The following is a 17,269-nucleotide window of genomic DNA, read 5'->3' as shown; positions in this document are numbered from 1 at the left end:
GAGGAGAGGTGTTGGAGAGGGGGAGGGTTGCGCCTTGGATGTGGTGCGGCTGCCCTCCCTCCTCCCATCTATTTATAGGATGAAGGGGGAAGGGGGCCGACCCCTCTAGATGAGATCTAGAGGGGGGCGGCGGCCAAGGGGAGGGGGCTTGCCCCCCAAGCCAAGGGGGCGCCCCCTTTAGGGTCCCCCCCCCAACTCTAGGCTCATGGGCCCTAGGGGGGTGGCGCCCAGCCCACTTGGGGCTGGTTCCCTTCCACATACAGCCCATAAGGGCCCTCCGGGGCAGGTGGACCCTCCCAGTGGACCCCCGGAACCCCTCCGATGGTCCTGGTACAATACCGATAAACCCCCGAATACTTCCGGTGACCGTATGATGACTTCCCATATATAAATCTTCACCTCTGGACTATTCCGGAACTCCTCGTGACGTCCCGAATCTCATCCAGGACTCTGAACAACATCCAGTAACCATGTACAAACCTTCCCTATAACCCTAGTGTCATCGAACCTTAAGTGTATAGACCCTACGGGTTCGGGAATCATGCGGACATGACCGAGACAGCTCTCCGGCCAATAACCAACAGCAGGATCTGGATACCCATGTTGGCTCCCACATGTTCCACAATGATCTCATCGGATGAACCACGATGTCAAGGATTCAAGCAATCCCGTATACAATTCCCTTTGTCAATCGGTATGTTACTTGCCCGAGATTCGATTGTCGGTATCCCAATACCTCATTCAATCTCGTTACCGGCAAGTCACTTTACTCGTTCCGTAATGCATGATCCCGTGACCAACTACTTAGTCACATTGAGCTCATTATGATGATGCATTACCGAGTGGGCCCAGAGATACCTCTCCGTCATACGGAGTGACAAATCCCAGTCTCGATTCGTGCCAACCCAAAAGTCACTTTCGGAGATACCTGTAGTGCACCTTTATAGCCACCCAGTTACATTGTGATGTTTGGTACACCCAAAGCATTCCTACGGTATCCGGGAGTTGCACAATCTCATGGTCTAAGGAAATGATACTTGACATTAGAAAAGTTTTAGCAAACGAACTACACGATCTTGTGCTATGTTTGGGATTGGGTCTTGTCCATCACATCATTCTCCTAATGATGTGATCACGTATCAATGACATCCAATGTCCATAGTCAGGAAACCATGACCATCTGTTGATCAACGAGCTAGTCAACTAGAGGCTCACTAGGGACATGTTGTGGCCTATGTATTCACACATGTATTACGGTTTCTGATCAATACAATTATAGCATGAATAATAGACAATTATCATGAACAAGAAAATATAATAATAACCATTTTATTATTGCCTCTAGGGCACATTTCCAACATCGTTCTCCTTCCTGAAGGCGTCACTGTGAGCCCTTTGCCGCCATCCATCCGCCCCTGCCCTTTGTGTGCTGTGTCGTCCCTGGTAATGCTTTCCAGAGATCCTCTCATGGTTGCCATTGTGTTGCGGCGAGCTTCGTGCTCTTGGTGCTATCTTGCCTCATCTTTGGTCAATGATGGCACAAGATGCTTAACAAACCTGCTAGTCGTTCTGATTTCCTGCGGCGGAGCCCTAGTCAAGGTTCGTGTGTGGTGTAACACTCGTAGATTGTGGGCGCTCCTCAGTTGTGCCGTGGGGGTCAGTATGCTCGTCGGTGCGTTTGGCTGTTTGCAATGTCTTGGTATTATGATCTCTCGACGACACACCACATCTACTTGTGTCTAGTGATGATGGTCTTATGTCTGGTAGCTAGGTCGCGCCATGTCCTGGGTGCCCTTTTTCTTTTCTAATCTTCCTTTACTTGCTACTTGTAGGGTTTTCGGCCTGGTTTTCCTCATAAAAGGGTCAATTTGTTAATGTTTTCGATCCGGTTTCCCTTATAAACTGGATCACAACTCTGGCATTTGGCCAGTTTGAGTAATATATTCAGGTGGAGGAACTCCTCCCCCGGTGATTCTTAAAAAGAAAAGACAATGACGGATTATGCTCCCTTGTTGAACACACTGTCTAGAGTTTACTCGAACTTTCTCTTCTGGGTGAAAACTCACGAACTGGCTAATGCTGTTCGATTCCGCGACGATGACGTTCATGAGCCCTTTCCTTTCTGAATGCATCACCGCTGGAGAACCTCCTCCTCGCGCAAGTGCTGTCGACGGTGCGGGGAACCATTTATGAATCAATAGAGAAATGTTCTTTATAGAGATCTCTGGATGCAACTAAGTTATTTCCAACACAATCAATAATATCAAATATTGTAAATTTTAAATTAATTACTCTGCCAAGAGGCATGCAACAAGGGAAATTGAAAGATGTACGTGAGGTCACTACCTGTCCCCTTCTAGGTAGTACGTACATGCTGTCGGTGTCAAGGTTGACATAGTTGCGAGCCAAGTGTGTGTCGCAAAGTCAGAGCATCGACTGTGTGCAATGTACACGCCATTTGGTTTTAAGGAAGACCGCAATGTGTGCGGTACGTATGCCACCATAGTCGTAGCCGTGGCCGTTCGATCGCAGCAAAAGCTGCACGCAACAAACAGAAACAAGAAATCGTATCGCCGACCTGTGCCCTGGAAATTCTAGTACTCCAACAGAAATAGTCATTTCGTTTGCATTAGCAGGTAGCTAGCCTAGTACTAGTAGTATCAATTCACTGCTGTTAACTTAAGGTGCAGCTAAGCTAGCAACACAGTGCAGCACATGCAATTGCCAGAAACAGAGAGCACATGCATGGGATCTTACAGAAATTAAGAGGAGATCAAAACTGAAACTGCAAGAAAAACATTAGCTTGCAATGGCGCAGCTGCAGGTCGGGTAGTGGCCAGCAGGCAGCCAGATCGATTCTCTTTCTGTACACTCATCTTCAGGGGCCCATGTACGGCCGGAGCAGTGCATATTCTGATCTGATCCTTGGTCCCTCCCAGGGGGCGAGGGCGCCGAGATGCATGCGCGCGGCGACGAGGTTAATCGCGCTAATTAATCCCTCTCTCGACTGCGTTGCACTGCACGGCCATTGTTTAGTCCCAGTTGCTGCTGCCATGATTCCGTCAGATGCAATAATACATTCTTCTGCCTGTCTGTCTTACCCTTCAACGCTAACCAAGAGAGATGCATCTTGATCACTCCTAAAAAGAAAAAGAGAGATGCATCGTGATAACAAATTCCCAATGTCAACTCCGGCGTTGTATCCTACTATAAATACCCAATCGATCCAGGATCCAAAGCACCAAACCACACAACCATTAGCAACTCCTAGTTGCCGGCCACTGCAAGTAGCTAAGCTTAGCTCCAAGGAGCTAGCAGAGAAGAAGCCTAGCTCGGTCAGGACAGGAGAGGCAGATATGGAGGTGGAGGCCAGCGCTCATGGCGACACGGCGGCGAGCAAGTTCACGCTGCCCGTGGACTCGGAGCACAAGGCCAAGTCCTTCAGGCTCTTCTCCTTTGCCAACCCGCACATGCGCACCTTCCACCTCTCCTGGATTTCCTTCTTCACCTGCTTCGTCTCCACCTTCGCCGCGGCTCCGTTGGTGCCCATCATTCGCGACAACCTCAACCTCGCCAAGGCTGACATTGGCAATGCCGGAGTGGCCTCCGTGTCAGGGTCTATCTTCTCCAGGCTGGCCATGGGTGCCATCTGCGACCTTCTTGGGCCGCGGTACGGCTGCGCCTTCCTCGTCATGCTCTCGGCTCCCACGGTCTTCTGCATGGCCGTCATCGACGATGCATCGGGCTACATCGCAGTCCGCTTCCTCATCGGCTTCTCCCTCGCCACCTTCGTGTCGTGCCAGTACTGGATGAGCACCATGTTCAACAGTAAAATCATTGGCACGGTGAATGGCCTCGCGGCCGGGTGGGGAAACATGGGTGGCGGCGCCACACAGCTCATCATGCCCCTCGTCTTCCATGCTATCCAAAAGTGTGGTGCCACGCCATTTGTGGCATGGCGTATCGCCTACTTCGTGCCTGGAATGATGCACATTGTGATGGGCTTGTTGGTACTCACAATGGGCCAAGATCTTCCTGATGGCAACCTTGCAAGCCTCCAGAAGAAGGGAGACATGGCCAAGGACAAGTTCTCCAAGGTCCTTTGGGGTGCCGTCACCAACTACCGGACATGGATCTTCGTCCTCCTCTACGGCTACTGCATGGGCGTCGAGCTCACCACCGACAACGTCATCGCCGAGTACTACTATGACCACTTTCACCTAGACCTTCGCGCCGCTGGAACCATCGCCGCTTGCTTCGGCATGGCCAACATCGTCGCACGTCCTATGGGCGGCTACCTCTCCGACCTTGGCGCTCGGTACTTTGGCATGCGTGCTCGCCTTTGGAACATCTGGATCCTCCAAACCGCTGGCGGAGCTTTCTGCATCTGGCTCGGTCGTGCATCGGCCCTTCCTGCCTCAGTGACTGCCATGGTCCTCTTCTCCATCTGCGCCCAGGCTGCATGTGGTGCTGTATTCGGTGTCGCACCATTCGTTTCCAGACGTTCCCTTGGGATCATCTCTGGGCTCACCGGCGCGGGTGGCAATGTGGGAGCTGGGCTCACACAACTTCTATTCTTCACTTCGTCGCAATACTCCACTGGGAGGGGTCTCGAGTACATGGGCATCATGATCATGGCTTGCACGCTGCCCGTCGCTCTTGTGCACTTCCCACAGTGGGGCTCCATGTTCTTCCCAGCCAGCGCCGATGCCACGGAGGAAGAGTACTACGCCTCCGAGTGGTCGGAGGAGGAGAAAAGCAAGGGTCTCCATATCGCAGGTCAAAAGTTCGCCGAGAACTCCCGCTCGGAACGTGGAAGGCGCAACGTCGTCCTTGCCACATCTGCCACGCCACCCAACAACACACCTCAACATGTATAAGATCAAAATTTTCTTTTACCTACCAAACATAAAGCTCACCGTGTAAATATACATGTCATGTATATCTACGCCTACAACACCATGTAGTTCTACTTGTATATGTTAGGGAACGTTCAGAGTTCCTCTATATGCAAGAAACGTGTATGCATGTGAGGGTATGTAGTATCAAAGTGGTCCCGAAATTACATGAACAACTTTGGAATTTTGTGCACTCTCTGTTCTTCCTCGAGGCAATTTTAAATACGTGCAGTTATATGTGGCCGGCCAGGAGGTTTGCACTTACATATAGAGGGCAACTTATAACAGTTTCCCACAACTTTTGCGTTTGTTTTCATAGAATCAAACTTCTAGCCTAATTATCAACATTGAGCCCAAATCTTGCCATTGGCTTCTCTAATAGGAATTCTGACCGTTCAAAGCCACATGTCAAGCCCTACTCAACTCCAAGGTGCACACCATTTGAACATGATATTGCCACACATTACCAAGAATAAATCTCTACTCCTATAAAAGACCCAACTAGTGATGATGGTGTGTCTGCAATCTGACATTTCTGACCATCCGATCTAAATCTAACACATGCGATGTAAGCCATGGTGTTTTTGCTTTGCATAAAGACCCCCACCAGTCTACTCCTAATTTGCAAAAGAAGTCTTAGTCTCTACAGACAAGTTCACCCCCCTCCACACACAACCAAATGAGAGGAATAATTTTCGGGCCGACTCTAACATATTCTTAGTGATCTATAGTATAGGGTGTTTTCCAGTTTGTAAACATGTATAAATATATTTTAGATCTGTAGCAAGGCATGCCCAGTTTGCTAGTGAGATGAAAAACATAACACTTTTGAACCTAACATCTGAACATGTCAACATAGCATTCCCCTTAACATTGCGACTGATAATAGGGATATAGAAGCATTCAACATGTCTTGTGCCACCCAACCTATAAGCATCGAAAAGACAATCCTAGCAATTTGACATGCTATCATTATTTTGCTAGTAGTCTTCACTCTTCACTAACTATGTTTCACTAAAAAGTTCTAGGAAGGCACCAAATGCTTTCAAATATTCACAAGTATGGAATTTGAACTTCACTGAAAATAGAACCCAAATTGAATTCAATTTGCATCTATTTTTGGTTATTGCCACTGGCTGTGAAGTAGCCCATCATTCTGCAGCTGTAGCTCTGCATGTTCCTCTTACAACTAGCATGTTTGTAATGTCCCAACCTGCAATGGTGCTTGGCCCAAGAGAATGTTACATGAGTAAGAAACATTATCCACAATTTTGTTCAGAAAGAAGACCCTAAAGTACAAAAATATGCTTGAGCAAGTGAACGTACGTATTCAAGTACAAAGAAAAAAACACACAGATTTAACTTATGTCTGTCTGACATGAATATAAACTTGCACGAGGTCCAACTTCACCACCAAGTGAATGACTAAGCTTCTGTAGATATCAAGTCCAAGTTTCTGCCTCTTCCTTCCTCACCATAGCAAATGCAAATGGAGATATGTTATGATCACTATATGTCCCTATTGTAGCTAGCACTTGTGCTCCCGTCGCCAACTTGACAAAGCAACCATCGAGAGCAATGAAGGGTTTGCATAAAAATATACCATGATTTATTGTGACAATGCATCTTGAGCCCATGTTTATGTCAATAATAGGATGTACGTAGTCCATAATCCTGTAGTGTAGAGCCTTTTGGTTTCCCAATACAACATATGCATCCTTTTTCTCTTGCCATGTATGCCATCATTGGGTTGATCTCAAATACATAATCCCACTTAATGTTGTCAATTAGAGCATTGATTTTCCATTCAAGATCACTTATGTGTAAGTGTTCGCATGACTCTTGGTAAGACATGGGTTGTTTATAATTAAAGTGTTAAAAATAATGACACAAGAGTGTGGCAATATCATATTTCTATGTAGATTGTTTATTCCATTTTGTTAACTAACACGGAGATATAGAATTGGCAATGCTATTCAACACAATAAACATTCACTCTGCCCTTGTCATTTCTAAGATACATATAATCCATGCTTTTTGTATACGATAGTCCTTGAGTGCCCTTTTGAATTCACAGATGTGCGCGAGTCACATCTTCTCACCAGCAAGAAGCTTATTTTCACCAAATTTTACTCTAGGAGATAATGGTTTTGCTCTACTCTTCTGCATCTTTGGTGTGAGTGAAATGAGTTCCTAAAATCCATCGTCATCGCTTGAAATCAAATCTCCACCTATGTCACCACTATTTGAATCTGGAATCTCACAAGATTCTTTAACAATACTTCCTTCATTTGTTGCTAATACGGTTCTAGGTACCTTGCTTGTGAGTTGAGATTGAGTAATTGTTTTACCTTTCCTAGTTGATGTTGGTTCTTTATTTGCTCTTCTTACTATATATTGGTGCTCCGTTACTTGCTCTGTTTAATGTTGCTAGCATTAAATTTCTTTATGTCCATTCACCTTTTTAATAAGTGGATTGGATGAACCAATTATGGTAAATCCATCGGGAATAATTCCCCAACATTTGTATCCCCCTCCATGTGCCCCTCTTTCGACTCTTTCGTTCTTCATGTTCTTTAGTTCTATTGGGAATCATCTCCACCTGTCAGATGTTCGCCCTCCAGAATTGTTCCCTCGTGTCTTCTACCTTTACCTTTTCTAGCATGCCAATAGACACTTTGTTGAGATGGTTGCACATCATTGATACATGATTACTTCATTTTCTTCCCCAACAACGATGTCTTAAAGACTCTTTGGTCAACAACCCTAAGATATTCATACCACTTATCCATTGCTGAACTTTCTCTTCACTTCCATTGATCTCCAAAATAGCTAACAACATACAGTTTCATCCTCCATATAGTACATGTCATCTGCATGACTAAACCCTAATAATTCCTTCAACCAAAAAAGCTTATCATAACACATACATGATCTTTCGAGTGTTCTGATCAAACATATTTATCTTCAGACAATAGCCTGAATACCCACATTGGGTTATCATGGTTGCACGCAATATAAAACGGGAAGTTCTCCAAGATGGGGAAAAAAGAAAAAAAAGGAAAAATCCATGAACAGAACCCATAACCTGACAAGATCCTCTTATATGTAAGCAAATCCTAACAAATTTTGTAAGAAAGCATCACACTTCCTGTGAAGATAACAAGCCTAAGTTTGATTTTGCCTTAATCAGTCAAATAAACAACGACAATCATCCATCTTACTAGAGACACGACCACGTTGACCACTTTATGCCATCAATCCACCCCGAACCACATGTCAAAGACACAGATAGAGGGAAACTTACTCGAGCACTGACATGACATCACTCCACGCCATGTTGCCACAAAGGCCCTTCATGGCTGCCATCTGCTATCATGTGGTGCGAGAGGGAAAGGAAGGGGAGGAGAGAAATAGGTACACCAATGCTTGTGGGCATAACACCAACTAGACAAAAGGTTCTTCTCTGTCCTAGCCAGCTAGGAGCTGCACTATGGCAAGTTTTTGCCATGTAGGGCCTCACACATGTGCATGTTCTATCATAATTGTTCTTAGAAGGGCCCGAGAAGAAGCTTAGGGCTCAAAGTTGATAATTAAGCCAGAAGTTGTGGTTTTCTAGAAACAAACTCAAAATTTGTGGTGAACTATACGCGCTGAAGGTCAGTTTCCTTATATTAACCTTTTTTCCAAAATAAGAGCACTAGCTCATCCTTGATGCCAATTAATGGAACTCAGACTTGTGGTCATACTCTTCAGAACAATACATAGTGTGTGTAAAATTGTGAGAAAACATATTGCATATTAATTCACCTTCTCATTTTCTATACCTCCCAAATGATCATACCCTCTTCATGGATGTAATATCATTAGTATTATCTATTTATAAAAACTTGAAATGCATAATTTTTCTTGGTTAAAAGCAAGATTTCAACACAAATCTGTCGTCAGATTCTAAGCATGGCAAATCTAACGTCCGGGATGGAAAATTATATTACGAACGATGACAATTTCCTTCAGCAAGCATGGAAAATAGATGCCATGCTTAGTTTATTGGCAGGATTTGTCATGTTTGCTGAAGAAAGTTGCCATAATTGTGACAAAATAATTTTTCATCCTGGTCATCAGATTTGCCATGCTTAAAATCTAACCTCATATTTTTTTTAACATTCCCATAAAATGATGCAATTCCTTTTTTCTGACAAGGACTCGGATCTATTATTAAAATTCACAAGAAATACAAAGCCCTCCAAACATAATAAAAATTACATCGAGGTCTCAGAACCACCGAATGACCATTGCCGCCTCCAAAACGAGCCGCTCACGAGTCGCTATCGCGTTCCCATCCCAGAATTGGCCTAACCTTGTTGGATAGTCGGGAAGTCTTCACGCATGTGTCCTTAAGTATTAGCGCCCCAAAGCAGTAGTTAGCTCCGAACCCTTGAATTGATCTTAAGAACCTAACACCAAATATCACCGTTGCTAACGATGAGAAACCCTAACCTCACTGCCTCAAGGAGCTTGCAGGAATCTACGCTGGAGCTCCATTCAATCTGTACTGAGGGAGGAACTTTAGGAGGATCGGAGCTCGTGGATTGGCCTCCCCTCTACCTATAGCTCCGGCGGCCGGCAGAGAGGAGGGGGACACTGGTGCCTCGGATCGGCTAGTAGGTTAGGGTTTTAGTCCCCTCGGGGGCAAAAAAAAGCAAGTTCGTATATATAGATCCATGTTAAGATTAATACCGCACTTAGTTTTTTTGAAACAAGGCCCACTTAGTTTATGATGATGCAACTTGCAAAGGACAGCCACCGTACACTTGCATGTGTAGGTGGCTAGCTAACTTTGTGCCTTTTTTGCAGCAACATCTGCAGGGTCAACTGTTTGGGCGGTTTTGTACTTAGCAACACCAACCACTACCTTGTGATGGGCCAAATATAGTAGCAGAGTCAATTTGCTTCATATAATCAATCACGTAGTGCACTTAACAACGAACAATCTCAATCATACACACGTATAAGTTATCACATAGAGTATGTGAAGAGTCCGGCAACCCTGATAAGTTCAAAGGGACAGACATCCTCCATCTCTCAACATACATATATCTCCTTAATCCAAATATCTTAGTAATTAGTTGGAGCTATGGTATGAATTAGTAAACAGAAGCTGCGTAAACAAAAATCCATGGTCTGGATGAGTAGGCCGTGGAAAAAGAAATGTTGAAAACCAAAAAAGAAAAGGAAAAGTTTGAAGAAGCTATATCTCCACATATATAGCTTATGGAAGCTATTACCAGTGATCTGAAATGACATAAGATATGCAACTTCTTAGTCTAATTGATTGCAGATGCATCTACTGTAAATTAAGTAATTACTGTGCCAAGAGGCAGGCAACAATGAGCGGAAGAAAAGGCGTACGCGAGTGAGGTCATTTACTTGTCCCCTTGAGTTTGAATGTATGCTGTCAGTGTCAGGGTTGATATAGTTTGTCCAAGTGTTTGTGTTGCAAAGTCAGAGCATCGACTATGTGCAATGTACACGTCCTTTGGTTTTGAGGAAGACCGGAATAATGTCTGTGTGTGGTGTGTACGTATGCCATCGCGGCTGCTGGCCGGCCGTTGGATCGCGGCAAAAGTTGCACCTGCTTCATCAGTACATACGTACGTACGTAGGCGCTTCTCCGTTTCCATACTTTGAGTTGCACTGGCCGACATGGGTTCTCTGGGAGGGAACCCGAAGCTTCCGCTGTCCAAGTTGCATCAATTCACACGGATTGTTGCATCTCCAGGCAAGAAACCTGAAGCTCAAACTGTTCATGGAGACTGACACCGCAGGTAACTTGCAAAGTTCAGAAACCCTGTCACTGTCTGTCCAGTTCAGACACTCGATTCTGAACACGCATCTTGTGGGCCCCACGTGCTGAGCTGTGCGTATTTTGATCTGATCCTTGGCCCATCCCACGGGCCGAGGGCGAGGAGATGCGCGCGGCGACGAGGTTATTCGTCATCTTCTTTCTCTCTCGACTCCGTTGTACAACCGCTGTTTAAACCTTTACTAATCACAAGTTGCAGCCATGATTCCGTCAGATGCAATAATACATTCTTCTCTCTGTCTCTCTGTCTACCTTACCCTTCGGCTGATTAAGAGAGGTGCATGTTGATCCCAATGTCAACTCCTACGTTGTATAAATACCCGATAGATGGGGTTTCAAAGCACCAAACCACAGCAATTAGCACCTCCTAGTTGCCACAGCAGCTAATCAAGCAAGCTAGCACCAAGCCTCCAAGGAGCAAGAAGAGAAGAAGCCTTGCTCGATCAAGCAAGGTCGAAATGGAGGTGGAGGCCAGCGCCCATGGCGACACGGCGGCGAGCAAGTTCACGCTGCCCGTGGACTCCGAGCACAAGGCCAAGTCCTTCAGACTCTTCTCCTTCGCCAACCCCCACATGCGTACCTTCCACCTCTCCTGGATATCCTTCTTCACCTGCTTCGTCTCCACCTTCGCGGCGGCACCGTTGGTGCCCATCATCCGTGACAACCTCAACCTCGCTAAGGCCGACATAGGGAATGCCGGTGTGGCATCTGTGTCTGGGTCCATCTTCTCCAGGCTTGCCATGGGTGCCATCTGCGACCTTTTAGGGCCGCGGTATGGCTGCGCCTTCCTCGTCATGCTCTCAGCACCCACTGTGTTTTGCATGGCTGCTATCGACGATGCGTCAGGCTACATCGCCGTACGCTTCCTCATTGGCTTCTCCCTCGCCACCTTCGTGTCATGCCAATATTGGATGAGCACCATGTTCAACAGTAAGATCATTGGCACGGTGAATGGCCTCGCGGCCGGCTGGGGCAACATGGGCGGTGGTGCCACACAACTCATCATGCCGCTTGTTTTCCATGCCATCCAAAAGTGTGGTGCCACACCCTTCGTGGCATGGCGTATTGCCTATTTCGTGCCGGGAATGATGCACATCGTCATGGGGTTGCTTGTGCTCACTATGGGCCAAGATCTCCCCGACGGCAACCTTGCGAGTCTCCAGAAGAAGGGGGACATGGCCAAGGACAAATTCTCGAAGGTCCTTTGGGGTGCGGTCACCAACTACCGGACATGGATATTCGTCCTCCTCTACGGCTACTGCATGGGTGTCGAGCTCACCACCGACAACGTCATCGCCGAGTACTACTACGACCACTTCCACCTTGACCTTCGCGCCGCTGGCACCATTGCCGCTTGCTTCGGCATGGCCAACATCGTCGCGCGTCCTATGGGTGGCTATCTCTCTGACCTTGGTGCCCGCTACTTCGGCATGCGTGCTCGGCTCTGGAACATCTGGATCCTCCAGACCGCTGGTGGCGCTTTCTGCATCTGGCTCGGTCGTGCATCGGCCCTTCCTGCCTCAGTCACGGCCATGGTCCTCTTTTCCATTTGTGCACAAGCTGCTTGTGGTGCTGTATTTGGCGTCGCACCCTTCGTTTCCAGGCGTTCCCTTGGCATCATCTCCGGGCTGACCGGCGCTGGTGGCAATGTTGGCGCAGGGCTAACGCAACTTCTTTTCTTCACATCGTCGCAATACTCCACCGGGAGGGGTCTCGAGTACATGGGCATCATGATCATGGCATGCACATTACCCGTCGCTCTGGTGCACTTCCCCCAATGGGGCTCCATGTTCTTCCCGGCTAGCGCTGATGCCACGGAAGAGGAATACTATGCTTCTGAGTGGTCGGAGGAGGAGAAGGGCAAGGGTCTCCATATTACAGGCCAAAAGTTCGCAGAGAACTCCCGCTCAGAGCGCGGCAGGCGCAACGTCATCCTTGCCACATCCGCCACGCCACCCAACAACACACCCCAGCACGTATAAGGCCCTTATTTTTATGTCACCTAAGAATTTTACTGTTCATCACGTATATATACAAACCGTATATCTACGTCTGCAGCCCCAGCGTAATAAGTTGTATGGGGATTTATGTTTCTACTAGTAAACTTAAGGAAACGCTGCTTTTGCGTTCCTGCTCTGTACGCATGAAATGTATTATCAATTTGAGTCCGAAATTACTACATGCACAGTTTTGATGTTTGCGTGCTTCATACACCTTCCTTCAAGTCAATTTCGAATGCTTGCACTTTCAATGTATTATCAAATTGCGTCCGAAATTACAGCCAATGTGCATTTCAAAATATATACTAGATGGATACAAAGTCCATTTTGCCGTCCCACATATTATTTGTTCTGACCCCAAAACTAGCAAAGACTCATGAGCTGCAAAATCGAATAAGTAAACCCATGAAACTATTCAATTTAAACGGTTTGAATTGGTCGATGCGTCCCATGGTGTTAGCTACTGCCACGCCAGATATAGATAGCTGATCCTAGCTACAGTACGAATAACCATTAGCATAAGTGGGACCCATATGGCAGAGGCTGGAGGATAAATCTTAGTTTTTTTGTCTTCTTACGATAATTCATCCCAATGCAAAATAATTAAGACACTGTTTGGATATGGTTTTACATAAAAAAAATTGTAGGAATGGAATTCTATAAGTGCCTCCCTGATCAAAGCATTTTCGTAGGAATTTTAAGGGATTGGAATCATTTGGAATTTTTCTAGCAAGGTTGGTCTTTTGAATCATATGGATTGAATCCTATGAGATTTTTCCAAAGAATTTTCTGTAATACATTTCATAGGCATTTTCCTTTAACATCCACTAATTTTTTAATAAAAGGAATCATTTGGTTTTCCTCTGATGCAAACAAACGAACCATTTCATTCAAATTGGAAATGACATTGCATTTCTATGATTTTTTCTGTGCCTGCGGTTTTTAGAACTCTAAAAATTAAAATGGCCCTTTTTTTTTCTTCCTATGGAGCCGGACCCAGGTCTGTACGTGGCTCATCCGTACAAGCCGTACTGCGTGCATGATTAGCTACTGGTGGACGTACGTAACCATGTTCCGTACGCATGTCGTTGGAGGCCTTATCAGTTGTCGTGTCAGCTGATTTGTCCACCGAACTTATCTTGTCAGCTCCAAACGGATAGCCAGCTAATAGCGTGTAAATGAGCTCTTGTCCAAGAGCATATTCAAGGATGTCACATATTTATGTTATGTTGGTCAAACACAACTTCAAATCATGAAATGAACGGACACCATGTTGAATTCGTCTGCGAATCAGAGCACCTACAGCCACAATGAACAAATCTTGACCCTTAAAATTCTGCGGACGCGTTTGGTTAGTGTGTAGGCGTGTTCGTTTTAAACCCCTATTTGTTTGTCTATGCAGCCATACTTGTCATTTACAACATTAAATTTTATACCCAGAATTATAGTGGAAGAACGCCTCAATAAATGTTTATAAATTAGCTTCAATTTTTTCCTCGTCTGAAAAAAGTAAAGGTCAACTGAACAAGTGTCACCATGAAGTAGCAAGAATCAATCAATAAGTAATTTCTTGTCACAGTGACACATCATGCATGATCCTTGGAAATTAGTGGACAACCACAACATAGAGTTAAATACTACCACAAGTGCCGGCCACAAGAACTTTAAAACAAATATATGTACGTTTCTGCTACAAACCATCCGTGGCAGCCCAAAGTTCACGGAAGCGTCCTTGATTAAACAAATAAAAGTACAGCTCAGATACTTCTTGAAGCTGATCAACCCACGTCAAATGACTTATCAGTTATCACCACCGACGATCACATTGCAATGCATAATTCAGCTACAATTAATCTTTTGTCAAAAAAGGGATGTCCCGTGGCCTCTGTATCAGGGCGATGCATGCAGCTACATTTAATCAAGTCAAGCTAATGGGGTAAAAAATAACACCTAGGAGGTGTTTGTTTCGGAGAATTTTACCCGTCATCCCTTTACGCTGTAAAGCGAAAACGTTACTCACATTTGTTTAATCGACACCGTAAACAAGTCCCTTCGTAAACAGGTCCAGCCCAGTTATCGATCGATACCGCCCACGCTCCACCGGTAATTGCGGTATCGCTCCCTCCTCCTCTCCCCGAGCCCACTCGTCCCTGCACGATCCCTTCTTCCTCCCCTCCCGAGCGCACTCCTCCCCGCACGAACCCCTCCTCGCCCCTCCCCCCCCCCCCGGAGTGCACTCCTCCCCGTCACGACCCCTCCTCGTCGTCTGTCGCCGCCTCCTCTCCGCCAAGATCGGAGCAGCCAGCGACACTAGTGATTGTGAAGGGCTGGATGCGCTTGACACCGAAGACGGCCGGCAACGCACATGCTTGGGGATGGCCGGTGGCGCACAAGACCCGAGCGGCCGGTGGCGCTTGATCTCGAGGACGGCCGGCGGCGTTTGATTTCGCGGATGGCCAGTGGTGCACAAGATCCGAGCGGCTGGCGGCGCTCGATCTAGCGGACGGTCGGCGGCGCTTGATTTCGGGGACGGCGGGCGGCGTTTGAGATCCTACTTGGCTGGGTTCGAGCAAGAGCAGGCCACCTACGGGAAGGATGGCGGCCGGCGAGCAGCAGGTCCGAGCAGGAAGAGCAAAGCAGTGGTAATCGATCCCTTTACACGAACGTGAACCAAACAGACTTAAAAAAACTCATTACACCTTCTTAAACACCATGATATGATTAAGTTAACATTGCCGTTACCATTTCTGTAGCCAAACACCTCCCTAGATGTAAGGTCGGCTAGGTTGGACTTGGGCAGGTGTTTAATAAATTTTACATGTCTCATTTTTTTTCCTTTCTTTTCTCACATCTTTTTTCTTAATCAGGAAAACATACATAAATAACCCACTACAAGTGTTCTTAGGAATCCCTATATGTGAGTGTAGTGTCCATTCGGAGACATCCGATTTGATACATATGAAGTAGTATTAGTTCTGCATTAGTGCGACATGTGATATATTTCGTGTTGTGTCTAGCCCTTGAGCAAGTCTTCATGTATATTTGTAGTAATGTTTAAAACTTCACAACAAATATTGATGTGTGCATAAATGGATCCAGAGGCTAGGCTCCACCATTTCGAGAAAAAAAATTGGATGTGGATATCACTAGTGTCGATCAAAAGTTCAGAATGAATTGAGCAGCAATCACATTCAGTCACATAACTAACTATCATGTGAATAAATATATTGTTTATATTGCAGGGACATGGATATATTTCTTGACTGTCAGAGATATTGCTAATTTGTTTCCATAAATAACCTTCCTGTGAATACATGATGTGCTTAAATTTTATGTAAAGCAAATACATAGTACTAGGTTGGGCACTTGAGTTTATGGTTTACCAAATTGTGAACCTGAATTTTTACTCCCTCCATCCAATAATATAACAGCATACTGCACTCTAGTGTCGAAAATGCTCTTATATTATGGCACGGAGGGCTAGGTACTAATATCAAAGTTGTATGATTTAAAAATTATTAAGGGCTATGGTGGGTGGGTGAGGGTGCAAATGGCCTGCCTGGCTATGTTGGACCTCGATACTGGATGTGTAGGACTTAGATATTTTTGGCTCGGCTTTAGAAAATCTTGTGAACAACGATCAGGTGGCTGTGTGGATGGTAGCATTGATATCTTTTTCCCCTTTTAAAACATAGGCAGGGAAATTGCAGTGTCCTGCTTCCTGGCAAGTAACACTCTTTATTTGCTTCTAGAATACATCCCTGTCTCCCTGGAAAAGCCAAAACACCCTTTCAACAAGCCTAATGCTAGTCTACTCTCTTGCTATTACAATCATCATTCATATTGCGTTCAACTATACACAACTAACGGACATATGTTGTTTAATTGCACCAACCTGGTTACCAAAATACTACTAGCTGATGAGATTACGGACGATGCAGTGAGACCATCAATCACCACATATAATATTTCATGTGTAATAATAATATGTCTATTCCGAGAAGAAATGCACCTACTAGCTTAGCTAACCCTTCGGAGTCGACTCCTTGCACGGTTTTGTACTTGGCTAGTAGCAATCAGCTCAACATGTCGAATTGTTAATTGTGAAAAAACCATGAAATATATATTACCAGGCTCTCAATTATAGATATAACACACATAAATATACTTTGACGACCCTGATAGATTCTAAGGGACAGACATACCCGTCTCTCATTTATATCCATGTTTATAATTTTAGCTACCCCGATGTCAGTATTATTAATGAAACACAAATAGAAAAAACATCCAACCAAGAATGTTACAGAAATCTTACTGAACGATTGTTTCCTGGCAGTGTTTTTTAGGGAAGGGTCTCTGGTGCATCCAATCCTGCACGTTAATCTCAAACGGTGAGAGTGTGGGAATTCCAGTTCGCTCCCATGCATCCTCCTGAGCGAACTATACAAACCTTCACTCCCATGCAGCCCCAGAGTGAACGATGCAAACATTCGCTCCTCCCGACC

The 17,269-nt window shown here is 45.6% G+C and overlaps 2 protein-coding genes across 2 annotated transcripts; both read left to right on the top strand.

Moving 5' to 3' along the window:
- The first annotated feature begins 3,356 nt into the window (after positions 1-3,356).
- On the top strand, positions 3,357-5,007 carry LOC123133268 (high-affinity nitrate transporter 2.1-like). Its single transcript, XM_044552778.1, has one exon. It carries the CDS (start codon positions 3,357-3,359, stop codon positions 4,878-4,880), a length of 1,524 nt encoding a protein of 507 aa, XP_044408713.1. The 3' UTR covers positions 4,881-5,007.
- Positions 5,008-11,163: 6,156 nt separating this feature from the next.
- On the top strand, positions 11,164-12,974 carry LOC542864 (high-affinity nitrate transporter 2.1). The gene has a single exon (XM_044552779.1). The coding sequence runs from the start codon at positions 11,223-11,225 to the stop codon at positions 12,744-12,746; it is 1,524 nt and encodes a 507-aa protein (XP_044408714.1). The 5' UTR covers positions 11,164-11,222; the 3' UTR covers positions 12,747-12,974.
- The last annotated feature ends 4,295 nt before the right edge of the window (positions 12,975-17,269 follow it).

The sequence above is a fragment of the Triticum aestivum genome, chromosome 6B (assembly GCF_018294505.1).
Source record: "Triticum aestivum cultivar Chinese Spring chromosome 6B, IWGSC CS RefSeq v2.1, whole genome shotgun sequence".
Classification (NCBI taxonomy): domain Eukaryota; kingdom Viridiplantae; phylum Streptophyta; class Magnoliopsida; order Poales; family Poaceae; genus Triticum; species Triticum aestivum.
Note: the sequence above shows the minus strand (reverse complement) of the source record. Positions and strands in the feature narration are given on the sequence as shown.